Raw genomic sequence first — 16,663 nt, forward strand, 5'->3', positions numbered from 1 at the left:
CTTCTCTTCTTCTTCTTGGCATGTCATTTCCCTTAAGGGATCCAGTGTGCGTAAAGCGGGGGCCGCCTTAAAATTTATAATTATAATTATTTCTAAGAGTAAGCCTCGTTTTGTCACTAGTAGTTGTATAGTAGTAGTAGTCGTAGTAGTAGTAGTAGTAGTAGTAGTAGTAGTAGTAGTAGTAGTAGTAGTAGTAGTAGTAGTAGTAGTAGTAGTAGTAGTAGTAGTAGTAGTAGTAGTAGTAGTAGTAGTAGTAGTAGTAGTAGTAGTAGTAGTTATAGTAGTAGTCGCAGTAGTAGTAGTAGTAGTAGTAGTAGTAGTAGTAGTAGTAGTAGTAGTATGTAGTAGTAGTAGTAGTAGTAGTAGTAGTAGTAGTATAGTAGTAGTATGTAGTAGTAGTAGTAGTAGTAGTAGTAGTAGTAAGTAGTAGTAGTAGAAGTAGTAGAGATAATAATGATAATAATAATAATAATAATAATAATAATAATAATAATAATAATAATAATAATAATAATAATAATAATAAAAAAATAATAGTAGTAGTAGTAGTAGAAGTAGTAGTGGTAGTAGTAGTAGTAGTAGTAGTAGTAGTAGTAGTAGTAGTAGTAGTAGTAGTAGTAGTAGTAGTAGTAGTAGTAGAGTAGTAGTAGTAGTAGTAGAGGTAGTAGTCGTAGTAGTAGTAGTAGTAATAGTAGTAGTAGTAGTAGTAGTAGTAGTAGTAGTAGTAGTAGTAGTAGTAGTAGTAGTTAGTAGTAGTAGTAGAAGTAGTAGAGATAATAATGATAATAATAATAATAATAATAATAATAATAATAATAATAATAATAATAATAATAATAATAATAATAATAATAATAATAATAATAATAATAATAATAATAATAATGATAATGATAATAATAATAATAATAATAATAATAATAATAATAATAATAATAATAGTAGTAGTAGTAGTAGTAGTAGTAGTAGTAGTAGTAGTAGTAGTAGTAGTAGTAGTAGTATAATAGTAGTAGTAGTAGTAGTAGTAGTAGTAGTATCAGTAGTGGTGGTGGTGTGTAGTAGTAGTAGTAGTAGTAGTAGTAGTAGTAGTAGTAGTAGTAGTAGTAGTAGTAGTAGTAGTAGTAGTAGTAGTAGTAGAAGTAGTAGTAGTAGTAGTAGTAGTAGTAGTAGTAGTAGTAGTAGTAGTAGTAGCAGCAGCAGCGGCGTAGCCTGGTCATTTAGGAGCATGGGGCTGGAGATGTGTTGTCGCATATTATCTTTTAGTTATGGATATGAGAGAGAGAGAGAGAGAGAGAGAGAGAGAGAGAGAGAGAGAGAGAGAGAGAGAGAGAGAGAGAGAGAGAGAGAGAGAGAGACATTTGATGCACTCAATTATTTTACCTAAGATTTGTATGTTCTTTGTAACTTGTTCATAATGCCTGGCTAAGGATAAGCGATAGCCACTGTCAATCTGTGCACACATGTGAACAGTACCAAAGGTTTTCAATATAGTGGTGATATTTAAATGTAAGTTAGACTTCTGATGGTTCAATGCTCTCTGTGTTAAATTTTTCAAACAGGTCAATCCACTTCTTGTCCAAGACAATTCTGTATTGTTGTTATCGCCAAACACAATACAATTAAAAAAAAAAACTCTTCTTCTCTATTCTCACCGTAAGCCAAGGAAAACGACTATATCAATCTTTATCAAATGACCGATTCTGCTTCCCGTCTTTAATAGTGAGTACAAAATCGTTTGGTTGATGGGGACCGAGACTTTTAATCAAAAGTTTATTTTCCCTATTCAAAGAACTGGTATTGATAATCAACAGGTAATAGTCGTGATTCATCACACTTAATAGCAATTAATTAAAATCTTAAAAACAGACACTGCACACTTCAGATTAACACTAGAACTATCAATAAAGATACATACAGTCTCACACTCAAGTTAAAAGGGACAAGTGGAATTCAATATCACATGCCTGACACGACTCGAAGAGGGATGGGTAACAGGTACAACACGATTGCCATTAATGGAATAATTAGGTCATTGTGTTTAGCTGCGAATAAGAAAGCCACAATGACTCAGATCAAAGTCAAGATGCCTCTTCATGCCCACAGTCATAGCACACGGCAAGCGTGAAATGCATCGCCTGGTTGTACCGTAGGAATATGGCTGGAAGCCTTCTCAACCTTTAAAGCCACACGCTGTACTCATTGGTCAGGGGCACGAGTACAACTCGAGCTATAGTAAATTCAAAGCGGTGTGATTGGTTCAAGTTTTGAGGCCTGTAAGGGTTTTTCAACACCGGGTAAACAATGAATTTCATTGTTTGTGAAACAGAAAATTAAAAGTGTGACTTTTTATTGTTAAATTCTTACAAATTATCAAAACAATGACGACCTGTGGCTTAACCTTAATAGTCTTTAAGGCCCTACGCCACTGAGTAGTAGTAGTAGTAGTAGTAGTAGTAGTAGTAGTAGTAGTAGTAGTAGTAGTAGTAGTAGTAGTAGTAGTAGTAGTAGTAGTAGTAGTAGTAGTAGTAGTAGTAAACATATTGAAGAGAATTAACTTTAGTTCATGTACAACAACATGACTACACTTATAAAACAAAGTCCATTGATGATTATATAAGCTTTATTTATAATATTTGTTTCACAACACTAAATTTAGGCTGCACAGCCTCCACCATATTACTCTCTCTCTCTCTCTCTCTCTCTCTCTCTCTCTCTCTCTCTACCTACTTCCGCTACCTACATCGATATAATGTGAATGAGGCTCTGTTCGGGTAACTTCTCATTTTCCATAACATTACTCCCCACCTTGAAGTAATATCTTCAACAAATAAGACAAATTGTGATGAGGGAATACATGTGTTGAATACAAATTTAACGAATTGCCTACAAAAATGTGTTAGCTCTAACTCTTAATAAGAAATCAAATCCATTTTAAAAACAATAACAATAGTAAAGTTCCGGGCAATTATAATGGTCACGATTATGAGTAACTGGTTTTTGTGAGACTTAGAAGGAGAATTAAACATCATTTAAAAACAAAAAAAAATTGATAAATAAAAGGGAAATCCCAGTGAACTTAAACTATAAACTTTTGCCTCAATCTTTAATTATCTCCATGCTAAAAATGAATATATAGACAGTATATATTATATATTGAAACAAAATGTTTTAACGTTTAAAAGTTATTCCACTTTCAACAATTTAAATAGGATGGCTATTTAAATTGACGTCTTTGCATTCAAGTCTGTCTGTGATATGACTTTATTAGGACATGCTAGCCGTCGTGAATACACACGGCAAGCGCCTCCATCGGTACTTAAGCACACAATCATCCGAACCTATGATCAGGGACTTATCACTAAGCCATCAGCTCTACCCGTTCCGCCTCACTTACAACTTTTACAAACGGACCGTTGTCCAGGGGACAAGTGAGTATATGATTAAATTTGGTCTTTTAACATTCCAAAGGGCCGGAATAGGCATTGTATATGAAAAATATTATTATCATTATAAAGAATGCATATGGTGTACAATATCAACATATATGTACTATATGTACCTTATAACTTTCAGGTCTAAATAATCCGGGTTGCCACTTTGGCGTAAAATTCGTAAAATATTCTGGCAAGTTTACTGATAAACAAACACATGGTAATAATACTTGTCAACAGTAAAATAATCAATAACATATACGAAAATTTCAAAATTAAATGTGATAATGAATACGATAAATGCTTAAAATACAGTCAACCTTGTGTAAACAATCTTAGACCTAATCCATTTTATCTGTAAACGAGCTGGAGGTTTAATAATGCGACCAGCTCTCGAAACAACAACAGACTGAGTTTTCTGCGGCGACCAATCATCGCCACATCTAGTGGTATCAGATGTTTGTGAATGCTTCAATCTGTTATCACTGTCCTGCTTTGAGTTTTCATCAAATTTATCATCACATGAAGAAATATATTCTTCAACAGGATACTGTTCATTTTCCAATTCGAGAGCATGGACCCTCTGCACTGGTCGTACAAATTTGCAATTAGCAGTTCTGATCTCAATAGTTCTGACACAACCATCTCGCCCAGGTAAAAGACGAACAATTCGAGCTAAAGGCTGTTATCTTCTCTGAGTAAAACTAGAGAACCTATCTTAACCGGATAACCCTTAGGTGAAGACATGACAAGAGGCAGGTTTCGAATGTACTCCTTGTGTCAGAGATCCCAGAATTTATTTAACGGAGTGTTATTCGACACCCGAGTTTCGGGTGTATTTTGTCACCAGATAATTCGACAGCCGAATCGCGCATGCGCAGTCCGTATGAACGTACAAAACCGGGGAAATCAAATCCTTCCGCCTTCCTTCCTTGTCCGTTGCACGCCAGTCCTCTATAAAATATGGATAGACGGTCGAACTCAATATTTGAGGGAGCAAAATTCGCTTCAAGCGATGAGTTCTTTGAAAGGATCAAGACATTGGAAGACAAAAGTCATTGTTCGTTTGTTTTTAAAAATTCAACGAAAGCAGAAACGGACAATAAGACGCGAAAGCGGGCTATCGACGAGAGGAAATTTTCAATTTCTCGAGGAACGGTAGCCTGCGCCCACTATGGAGCGAAGCGTCATCATACCAGTAAAGGGATGAAGACAAGCTCAAAGTAAGTTTTCTTTCCATTGTATTGATAAATGTTCCTGTCAATTTCCATTTTTTTTGTTAAGTCTTAAGTAAAGGCGATAACATTCCTAAGGTCAGTCATTATCTTTTCTTTTGGCATTGGGTAAGTAAGGGCAAGGGTAGGTTGAATTTCGATAGGTTAGTTACATTATTTTTCCTGTGAAAAAAGTGGCATTTTTGCTTTCAAAACACCACAGTTAAGATAGGTTGATTTTTTTTAGTGCGCCCCAAAAGACGACCCCCCTGGCCCTGATAGTTTGCTCACTCTTACTTTTAGAATCTAGTTTGCTCACTCTTACTCTTACTTAATACGCATTAGCATGTTCTCGATTTGAATCAGTTCCCCTTTGTCACTTTGTCTTACTTTTTATTTGGTGCTTTAGGCTTTTTAATTGTAATTCTATAACTTTTTTACCATCCCATTTTCTTCCTTTCTATTGGTGCTGACTGCTGATGTGTTCTGAATGAATGTGTTACAGTTACGATCGCTGTAAATTGTAAAAGCCTTAAAAGACAATGTAACTAGTAGCTTGATGATTCATGAATTCATGGGAATTCCCTGTCCTCTCTGTTTGAGCATTTACTTTTGCATCAACATCGCGCATGTAACTCATCAGCTACTGGAGGCTTGTCGACCAATCAGATAAATAAGAGTTCAAGAGACAATTATACTTACACTTACACGTATTCCTTCTGATTATTCTTACTCTTACTCATTTTTAAATCTCTATGCCTATGGTCTAATTTATGGTCCCCAAAACAATACATGTCACCTGTAGACCCCTTACAGTTTGGTTTTCATTTGATTCTTAATCATGGTCATTGTGCCATGTAGTCATGTAGATATATTATATCGACATCACATGAAATTAAAAGTCATATAAATATAACTTACGACCAAATCATCAACACACATATATTTTGACCACAATCTTTAAATCTTTATCGACTTTGGGGTTATATTGATAATAATAACTGATCATTTCTTTAATTTGAATTTGTGAAACTGTTCTCTTGGCGAAATAAGCAGGTTATCATTGACATTGTCATTGAGGTAAAAAAATTTTAAGAAGATTATGACAGATAAAAAGAGTGTCAGGCATTTGATTGTTTGGTCTCACTTTTTTTCAGATCTCAAAAATTAAACTGTTCAGCTTCGTTCAGTTTCAAGTATGATGATTTTCAACAGTGCATTTTGATTACGAAATGTAATCTTGTACATAATCATCACTCTGATGAGAGAACCTATTCTCAAGAACATAAACAGAAGAAATTTACAGATCAAGAAAAATATGTTATAAGGGTAAGATTTTGTCGTTTTCTTTTTTAAGTTTAACTCTTCTATCTTTTTTTTTTCGAAAGGACTTTATCTCCGAATGCTCAGGAAAATAATCTTGATCTCTATTTCTCCGAACGGTTTCCGTTTGTTCTCATAATTTTTTTTTTGTTATTTGCCATAGTGTCTGTGCGAATGATGAGTGTCTTTATGCTTTGTTCTTTGGTTTTCTTTTGCCAGTGCTTGGACACTTTATTTTATTCCGACATTTCTGTTAGACTTCTATCTTGAGTTTGTGCTAATCTGTCTTTCAACCTCTGTTCCCGTCTAAACTTTGGCTTTTTTTATCTAGGTTTACTTCTGTTCTCCCTTAGTGCAGTGCGAATTGTAAAAGTGAACTTACCATGGAGTATTTGCGAGAGCACAAGTTTTTGATAGAACCTGTCTTTGTCAACAATGGGCCTAAAAAGTACTAGCTTGATGATTCATGGGAATTCCCTGTCCTCTCTGTTTGAGCATTTACTTTTGCATCAACATCGCGCCTGTAACCCATCAGCTACTGGAGGCTTGTCGACCAATCAGATAAATAAGAGTTCAAGTTTATTTTCCTGAGCTGGCCTTTTTTTTTTTACTTCACTGAGCTGATGACGGACAGTAGAGCATTTTCTTCACATCCAAAGGGACAAGGTCGGTCCTGTGTGCAGTCGAGATTTTTTTCACCCTGTCCTGTCTACCCACCCAGTGATTGGATAGCTAGATCTGTTACATCTGGCAAAAAGTATTGCAATATACTATCTTATCCAAAGGGTAGCGAGCAATTGCTATTATCCATTTCACACTATGGAGACTGATAGGTTCCAGCTCCATGTAGCAAATGGTGATGAAGGACTATGTCATTGTTGTTGTATTGGGTTGAATATCAGTTCATAAAAATTATCCATGCCCTTATTAAATTTACATTTACACATTTGTATTAGAAAATGTCCAATTAGCTGGGTTTAATTGTAGTTTGTTTAGCATATGGACGGCAATTGCTTGATATTTTCCACTAGATTTAACAAGTCTAACCTAACCACTGCTGGCTCAGGGAAATTGACTGCAGGGAGAAACCACCACAGAGCTATCTGAATCTGCTATAAATCTCTAAGTTATTGAAGCGTGTGGTTGAAGTAGTAACTGTCGTATGTTGTAACGAAATCGTTAAATCATAGTTAATAGGTTGGATAATAATCTTATAATTACAAATCATAAGTCTACCCAAGAAATTATCCCTATTTGAATGTATTTCTACAGGAAATGGTTGCTCTGAATCCAGACAACGATAAATTGATGGTCTTGATACAAAGAGACTTCAACAAGTCCGTAACACTCAGAGACGTCAGAGCCCTTAAGTCTAAACGTGCGTATTTTCACTCTTTTTCTTTCTTTTTTTTGTGGGTGTGTGTGTGTATGTTTTTTTAATGAATGTTTTAATTTTGACTTTTTCAAACCATAATCTTATCAGACCTCTCGGATAGGGCAGAAGATGCCCCATTGTATATGTGAGCTTTAGAAACAAATATCTTCCTGAACTTTTATTTCCTCTGCTGTAATAACAGTATATGCTAATCTCTCTGGTTTTTCCAAAAAAGAAAAAAGTCATTTTTTAGGGTTTGCAAGTCTAAAAAGAAGAATTCAAATCTGTTTAGTGATAAGTTGCTTCTTTGTGTGTTCAATTTTTGTTCGATTTATACCCTATTCCCAATCGTTATGTCACATTCCCATTTTTCTTGATCTCCAGTGAAATTTGAATGTAACGGAACAAACTTCGCTGCTTTATCCAACCAGCTGAAGTCAGTAGAGGAGATGGGAGGGAAATTCCACCTGGCTCTCTCTACTGATGGAGGAGAGAGTCACCTCATCAACATGATTGCATTCAGCACAAAAGATATGCTTGCATGTTTTCATTCTTTTCCAGAGTGTATTTTTATTGATGGTAAGTAGATTAAAAAGCTTTAACCAGTAAGGTTAACATTGTGAGCTCCTTGTTTTATCTTCTAAAATCAAATTTGAATATTGTGTAATAGATTTCAAGGTTGGAGTCGGAAATTAGTGTCCTTTAGATTCAAATTTATTCAAGTGTTTTACTTTGAAATGGACATGAATTGAACTATACCCATATTTATTGACCCACTTAACGCCCAGGTAAAATATTATTAATGTACTCTACATGTGGTTTAAAATCCAGATTTATTTTGCAATTTGTAACAGGTGTACAAAAAAAGATCTTAGGTAGTATAGTTTCTGTCGAAACTTGAAAATAATTTCACAACAGTCTAGATTAAAGTATCATTCTTTTGTTTTATACAGATAAACTAGTCATTTAGCTCATGAATTTATCATGCTGGGTGGGGTTCCTACCTCCCATAGTGAGCAGGGAGGTACTTACTGTTTCTTCTATCCCTCTGTATCTGTTTTCCAATATTCTTTCTGTCTTTGTCTTGGTGTGGGATTACTTGGTTTTGTCCTAACCCTGGCTGGGAGGGAAACAGTCAAATGTGTAGTTAATTTAAAAACAAACAAACATTAAGAAGCAATTGATGTGCAGGTGCCTTTACATGTTTGTTTTCATCAAGCTATTTTAAAACGTATGTGTTTTGTTATATCGGAGCTTATATTTTCTAATTTCAGGTACATACAAGAAAAATAATACAGGTTTCCCTTTATACCAGATCATGGTGGAAGATTGTTTGGGAACAGCACGACCAGTGCTATATGTATTTGTTAGAAATGAAACAGTTTCAACCATTACCCTGGTAAGAGTGATATCTTGTGTTATATATTTTGTTTTAGGTGCTGTTTTTTAAGGTGTGAAAGCTTGAACGATGCAGTCAAAATACATTGGCAAGACATTGATGATCGCCTAAGGGCAGGATAAATTGTTATGAATGTTTGCATTTAATCTGATTCTCGTTTATCAATTCACACCACTATTATCCGTTCAAGGTTGCCAGTTGTCCGTATATTCTATGGCAACCCTTTTTTCATTAGTCATAACATAATTTTGTGTTTTCAGAAATGTATGATTGATTGGATGTGGTCTTGTACTATATAAAAGCTCTAATAGTTATTAAGTATAAACCAGAAAAGTTATATTAAGTTACTTTGCTGTGATGATTGTTGTCATGAATTCCATTATTTCCCACTTTAGGCCATGTGTCCTTATTTTCATTTCAATGAGACATTCACATATCCTGTCATTGAAGTTGATGTCTTAGTGCCTTAGCAAAAGTCGTAATGCCAAGACCGGTTTTCTGATCATTGTTGCTTAATCGGTCATCGACCTATTCAGTGTGGTTTGACTATGTTACATGACAAGATAGCATACAGCCTGTCTTCAATACTTTACAGACACATTGTTCATGTTGGTCTGTGTTCTATTTTATCTCTGCCTACACCTCGGTTATCTTGGTCTATTTTAGAGATAGAGTGGCTTCTATCCCCTACATCTGTTTTACGTGTTGCTTTCTGTGTTTGTCTAGGAATGGGATTACTTGGGTTTTGTCTTCACCCGTGCTGGGAGGAAATCAGTTAATGTATAGTTAGCTTTGGGAGCTAATGTTTTTTGTTATTTTTTCCCAATTTTTTCTCAGGTCCTTCGAACTTTTGAGGAATTTGTGGGCGAAACTTTACAAAAAACTAAGGTGGTCATGTCGGACAAATGCCCAAGTGAGGCAAGTGCCATTCATACTGTGCTCCCTTCTGCCCGCCATCTTCTGTGCTGTGCCATTGGCACGTTTATGCAGCCATGGAGAAGCGCCTCAGGAGCTTAAACTTGCCGAAGGTTAAGAAGCAATCTCTGTCTCACCTCATTTGTCAACTCAGGACAACAACTGACCCCAGCATGTTCCATCAGCTTGAGGGAGAGATGGAGGCCCTGTCTCCTGATTATTTTTCCTATTATTGCCAATATTGGCGATCATGTAGGAGTCAGTGGGCGGCTTGTGATTGTTTAAATATTCTAAATTTTTTAAATGATACAAACAATTTTGTTGAGTCCGATAATCGTCGTCTTGGGAGCTTTTTGTGCTCAAGCAAGGGTCTTGCTGCATCTGTGTATCATCTACACAATCATGCCCTTGTTCGGTTAAATGAACTTAGCCAGGCGATTGTGAAGGAGGGTATGTCATCTGTTTCATATCAGCATTCAAGACCCGAGCTTGAGCACATATATGGTCGTTTTTTTTCATATGCTGCCAAGGCGATGATTCAGGACCATCAAAATCTTGATTCCCTTTTAGTATGTAAACCAGGTGATGGTATTTTTATTATAACGGAACCCTCCGGAGCCAGATTCAAGTTAATAATAAAGGAAGATGGCCTTGCATCTTGCCACTGCCCATTTCATGTTCAAATGGCATTGCCATGTAGACATATCATGGCGTGCCATTTGGATGGAATGGATGCATTGGTGTTCTCAGATAGTAATAGGTGGCTGAAAAGTAGAGGTTATGCTGTCAGTACAGAGCAGGGGACAGGTGGTACAAATTGTTCTGTTTCAGAGTGTGTGCCAGCAGAGCAAAGGCATTATCAGACAGAGGCTCTGATGGCCATGCTATCCAATGTATTGAAGTCATCGGGGGGCTCTGATACAATAAAAGAAGAGCTGTGCTTCAGAAAGTCTTATCTTTATGGGAGGACGGAAAGGAGTGTGTGTTCAGGGCGTAGAGGATAACTATGATTTGGGTGGTGTTGAGGGTGCTGGTGGTAATGCAGTTGTAAATGGTGAGAATGTTGTTGAATGTGATGTTCCTGTTGTTGAATGTGATGTTCCTGTTGTTGAATGTGATGATTCCTGTTGTAAACTGTGATGTTCCTGTTGTTGAATGTGATGTTCCTGTTGTAAACTGTGATGTTCCTGTTGTTGAATGTGATGTTCCTGTTGTAAACTGTGATGTTCCTGTTGTTGAATGTGATGTTCCTGTTGTAAACTGTGATGTTCCTGTTGTAAATTGTGTTGTTGTGGAATGTGATGTTCAAAGTGAAGTTGTAGGTCACAGTGGTGCTCGCCCTGGTGATGCTGAAGTTTCCATAAGGAGAGGAGCCAAAAGGCAGGCTCAGTTTATGTTAGATGACATTCGAGATTTGAATGTTTCGATTCCCACAATTCGAACCCGAGGAAGACCATCCAAACCAAGGGCATCGAGGCGGAAGCTGAAACGAGCCAGACCGGTGTTCATCAATGAGAATATTTGCCATGTTTGTTTGCGGGTGGAAGTAGATAAGCAGTTGTCAAATGAAACTGGTTATGATGACTGGACCAGATGCACTCTGTGTGTGCGATGGTGTCATGATGCCTGTATTTTGAAATCGGTGGAGAAAAAAACGAATTTTATTTGTAAATATCACTGAATTGGGTTGTTCTGTTCAATTGTTTCTTTGTGGTGTAAGAGGCTGATGTTGATGTTTCTCAACCATGTTTGAGGTTGTATTGTTCAATTATATTTTGTTGATGTGTGTTCAATGTTTCTTTGTGGTGTATGTTGTATTTCCTTGAAATGTGATTGGTGACCATCAGCGCCAGCTACCTCTGGGGGTCACTTACGAACCATAAAGCGAGTAAGAGGCTGAGTCATGATGTCTGATTTGAAATCGGGTGGAGAAAAAACGAATTTTATTTGTAATATCACTGAATTGGGTTGTTCTGTCAATTGTTCTTTGGGTGTAAGAGGCTGATGTTGATGTTCTCACCATGTTTGAGTTGTATTGTTCAATTATATTTTGTTGATGTGTGTTCAATGTTTCTTTGTGGTGTATGTTGTATTTCCTTGAAATGTGATTGGTGACCATCAGCGCCAGCTACCTCTGGGGGTCACTTACGAACCAGAAAGCGAGTAAGAGGCTGATGTTGATGTTTCTCAACCATGTTTGAGGTTGTATTGTTCAATTATATTTTGTTGATGTGTGTTCAATGTTTCTTTGTGGTGTATGTTGTATTTCTTGAAATGTGATTGGTGACCATCAGCGCCAGCTACCTCTGGGGGTCACTTACGAACCAGAAAGCGAGTAAGAGGCTGACGTTGATGTTTCTCAACCATGTTTGAGGTTGTATTGTTCAATTGTATTTTGTTATGTGTGTTCAGTTGTTTCTGTGTGTTTCTTATATTAAGGAATTATATAGCCACCCCTTCCATTTTAATCTATTTGAAAATCATTGGCGCCAGATATACCTCTGGGGGTCACCTTCGTATTAAATGGTCTCTGTGTGGTGTTGAAGATAAATTCCCCATTTCTTGCACACCACATTTGGTGGTGTATGTTATGCCATACTTTTTAGTTTTACTTTACTAGAAATCTCTTGCTGTAGGTACAGCATATGCTTGTCTTTTTCACACACTAGAAAGTTTGTTCGGCATAGAATATAGTCTATTTCCTTTTATACATTCCATTCTGTTCTGTCTACAATTTGTTAAACCCTATAATGTGTTAATTACATGGTAAAGCACACCTTTCCCAACCTCTTGACCTTAATGTGTTTGCTAGTGTTGTAAAACCATTAAAAGCAAACCTTGGCTCTAGAGTTTGGATATCTCATTGGCTGCAAAGGATAATACTTTTATTATTCCCATGTTTTATGTCGTCAACTTTAGTTCTTTGGGGTAGTTATGTGTTGTTTTTTTTATGCTTCACTTTTTTTTTAATTGTATGATTAATAAAATATATTTGAACTATTGCTTGTGTGTTGATCTTGTTTATTGATATTACATCTTTTTGTGACTGTTTGAATCTTCTCATTGGGGTCTTCTTACCTGCCATGTGCTGGGTGGGGTTCCTGGCCTCCACTTACTATCCCCGTATATGGGTTTCCAATTTGCTTTCTGTCTTTGTCTTGGGGTGAGATTACTTGGCTGGGAGTGGGAGGGAAACAGCCAACTGTTTCGGGAGATTAAATTTTTTTTTTCATTGTAAATCACTTTTGTTATGTATTCTGTAAACATTTGGGGGTGTTCCTCTTAGTGGGTCCTATTTGTTCTCAGTTCCCCTTTGTATAACTTTTTCTTGGGTGCTTTAATTGTAATTCTAGAACTTTTTACTAACCCATTTTCTTCCCTTTTACTGGCGCTGATATAACCTAAATGTGTTACAAGCGCCGTAAAATCCTTAAAAATAAAAACATAAAACCGTGCATGAATGATACCATACAACCTATTGGAAAATCGTCACTTTTCTCATCCAGATTTCATTTCTTTTTACTCTCGCTATAAAAACTTGACATTGTGTAATAGTAATAGAGCTCATATTGTACAATATTACAGTAGAGCATGACCATAGCGGCACCCGCTTCAACGGGATCTTACACAAACCCCGCTTTTTTTTACTATATAAATTCCTGTGCTTGGGTTTAGCGGGTCACGGAAAGGCCCGAACTTGCTTAAAGCGGGAAAAATTGAGCGAGCTGTAGGGCCAATAGATAGAATTTGTCGATCAGCTAATTCCTACTACTAGGCCTACTAGTTTTTTTTTTTTTATAGAGCGCAATATCCACTAAACGAGCTCAAAGCGCTTTACAAGTGGTCCCTAGCTAACAGCAATGCTTAAGGGGAGGGGCGCCTTCTGAGAGTCATTTTCCGAAGTCATCAAATTTTTCTTTTTTTAGCTTGTTATTCGTGCTCAGTATATTCAAATTAGAGGAAAAATTTCCACAATTTTGAATTTCTAAATATGGTTGCCATGGAAACGCCGCCATCTTGGATTTTGAATGTTTCAAAAGCAATATACTTCAAAAGCCTAAGGCTTTGATGTTTATTGACATAGAGTTACCAAATTTAGTGACAATGTACTTTGAAAACAGACTAACAATGAAACGCATCGCTTTTTATCATACGCTGAATAGAATTCTTTTGGTAGAGTGTTGAATTTCATAAAATTTGAAATTTCAAATTTTCTTGATTTTTCATGAAATATTGAAAAATATCTCTAAACCAATAAAGAAATCGGAAAAAAAGGTTGCATATTATTGTGACTCATTGATTGAGGAAAAAGTGTGCCGAATGTGAAGTATCTAAGTTGAAAAATAAAAAAAGCCTTAGGGAAAAAACTTCCAAAAATGTTCATTTTGAGAAAATCGCGTTTGAAAGTTTGACATTACTTTATTTAGATATATAACGAAAAATATTGCTGCTGATGAAGACGTTTCGTGGGACGGTGATGATATAGGGGTTGACGTTGCGACAGGACATACTAATGATCGTAAGGGCACGACAGGTGGTTGTGAATATGGTGTGATGGTGACGATGGTAGTGAAGATGCACTTGTGAATGGTTCAGAAGATTATGGTAATTGCAATGACAACGTAGTAGGGCTTGAAATCAGAGGGCAAGACGTGGAAGGTTGTAGATGTATTGAACATGGAGCTGAACGGGGTTCCAATACCTGTGAATATAAAGGAATATGTATGTATGTATGTATGTATGTATGTATGTATGTATGTATGTATGTATGTATGTATGTATGTATGTATGTATGTATGTATCTATGTATCTATCTATCTATCTATCTATCTATCTATCTATCTATCTATCCATCCATCCATCCATCCATCCATCCATTCATCCATCCATCCATCCATCCATCCATCCATCCATCCATCCATCCATCCATCCATCCATCCATCTATCTATCTATCTATCTATCTATCTATCTATCTCTTTCTCTCTCTCTCTCTCTCTCTCTCTCTCTCTCTCTCTCTCTCTCTCTATATATATATATATATATATATATATATATATATATATACATATATATATATATATATATATAAATATATATTATATATATATATATATATATATATATATATATATATATATATATATATATATATATATATATAACATACATACATATAACAAATGAATTTACTGTAGTAGAATTGTTCTCCATCATTTGATATTGCATAACAATTTATAAAAGTAGATACTGCATACACCATTTTCTCCAATTCACACGATACATTCGTACATACAACCTTCCACCAACCCACAAACGCACACACACACACACACACACACACACAAATAGACTCACACAGACATACATGCACACAAACAATGCCCTCTATCCACGTCTCTAGTTTGCTATTACACAACCGCATAGATGCAAGCAGTGTGAATGATATGAGTACTTCAATAAACATACGATTGCTGCTTGATACATTATCCCGTAGGTATCTAATAATATTGTAACACCCCAGACACTCCCCCCCCCACCCTTGGTCACACCAGTTTATGTTACGATGCAAATACATCAACTCAACTTCTTATTAGCCTTATTGCAGGGGAAAACACTCGTAACGTTGACTGGCCCAGACTAAATCAAAACAACTGACCAATAATGTCTGTCCCTTCTTGTCTTAGTTTCCCATGAGAAGTATGTATCTATATTACCGTACTTGGAACATGATAGTAATAGAAAACAGATGTGGGTGACGCATGCATGGTATTGTAGGAGGCAAGATGAGAAAATTTTCTGAGATACAAAAACATAATAAATATCAACTCACCGGCTTTTCTTGGTTTATGGAGTCCCATCTGCGTAAAGCAGCCCTTTTGCAATTAGATTTTTGTTTCTTGCTTCTCGGCATCTTGGAAATAAACTTTTTTTTATCAAAATAAAACAAGGAAAACACAATATAGAATGGAAATTGCAGACGACATCGAAATCGGAAGAAACGTGGTGAATTCTTATTTTAGGTTTGTTTACCTGAACTATGACCTCACTCGGCCAATGGAATTGCTTCGTTCTGTCGGTTCGGCGTCGGGAGTTTCCGGTTGACCAATCGGAGGCCACGAAAATACGAGTCAAGTGTCAAGGGTCATGACCTAACCTCGACAACCTGAAAACTGTGTCAAACCTTTCATTTGTTAGTAATAAGTGGCTTTCTTTCATCACTTGTTTCCCAATCATGCTTCAATCCTGTAGTTTTGTATGCATTTCATTATCATAGCCGAGGTGTAAAGGAAAATATAGATACCAAATGTGTACTGATATCATCTATTTTTATGGTTATAAAGGCCTCTGATGTGGGAGTATTACTGGCATCCCTAGGGTGAATTTATGATGTTTTGCAGACGGTAGCCCCTAAATAGAATACAATTTCAACATGACAGAGGCTATAAACACCCTTATTTTGTATTGAATCTTAAAAGGGAATGGTGGACCCTATCAAATAGCTAAAAATCTCAAAATCGATATTTTGAGGCCAAAATCGATTTTTAGGAGGCGCGCCCCCCCCCCTTAAGTAGAACGGGACATGACGCCTGTTAGGCGATATTGCATTTTTCAGGCCAGAAAAACGCCGTTAACTCACCCACTCCTATAGATTTTTGCTACTTTTTAAAATTGGAAATAATGTATTAAAAACGGGGGGTAATCGTGTATATTTTTGGGACATTTTCGCCTGCTTTCCTACAGCGGGATTTTTCTGCTGGACCCAAAAGTCCCGCTATAGGCATGCTTACTGTATGTATAAAATGTGCTTGTTGCTGTTCTGTTTGAGTAAGAAATGTCTGGGTTTTTTTGTATTGGGTAGGTGTGAAGTTCTGGGGAAAATTCTGAAAATGGATGGTAATGAGGGTTAAAAACAATACATCTGTTCCCTATTTGAACCAATTCTCCTCTTGTCTTCCTTTTTCTTGGGTGTAATTCTAGAATTTTTTACGATTCCATTTTCTTCCT

At 36.3% G+C, this 16,663-nt stretch overlaps 2 protein-coding genes across 2 annotated transcripts in view; both read left to right on the plus strand.

Annotated features, from left to right (window-relative positions):
* The window catches only part of LOC144959462 (uncharacterized), a 382,226-nt gene that overhangs the window by 44,204 nt on the left and 321,359 nt on the right, over positions 1 to 16,663 (plus strand). The gene's annotated exons all lie outside the window — the stretch shown is intronic.
* Positions 1,946 to 12,659, plus strand: LOC144959925 (zinc finger SWIM domain-containing protein 3-like). Its single transcript, XM_078892778.1, has 5 exons — positions 1,946 to 5,974; positions 7,241 to 7,346; positions 7,728 to 7,922; positions 8,618 to 8,742; positions 9,580 to 12,659. Exons 2-5 carry the CDS (start codon positions 7,244 to 7,246, stop codon positions 9,757 to 9,759), a joined length of 603 nt encoding a protein of 200 aa, XP_078748904.1. The 5' UTR covers positions 1,946 to 5,974; positions 7,241 to 7,243; the 3' UTR covers positions 9,760 to 12,659.

This window comes from Berghia stephanieae, chromosome 14 (genome assembly GCF_034508935.2).
Source record: "Berghia stephanieae isolate SIO BIC M18660-M18661 chromosome 14, UCSD_Bste_1.3, whole genome shotgun sequence".
Taxonomy (NCBI): domain Eukaryota; kingdom Metazoa; phylum Mollusca; class Gastropoda; order Nudibranchia; family Aeolidiidae; genus Berghia; species Berghia stephanieae.

Excerpts from the sequence above, each read along its gene's own strand:
- LOC144959925 (XM_078892778.1), top strand. The coding sequence starts at position 7,244 with ATGGTTGCTCTGAATCCAGACAACGATAAATTGATGGTCTTGATACAA. Across the intron at positions 7,347-7,727 it reads CAGAGCCCTTAAGTCTAAAC|TGAAATTTGAATGTAACGGA; the intron begins GTGCGTATTTTC and ends CTTGATCTCCAG. Across the intron at positions 8,743-9,579 it reads CAGTTTCAACCATTACCCTG|GTCCTTCGAACTTTTGAGGA; the intron begins GTAAGAGTGATA and ends ATTTTTTCTCAG.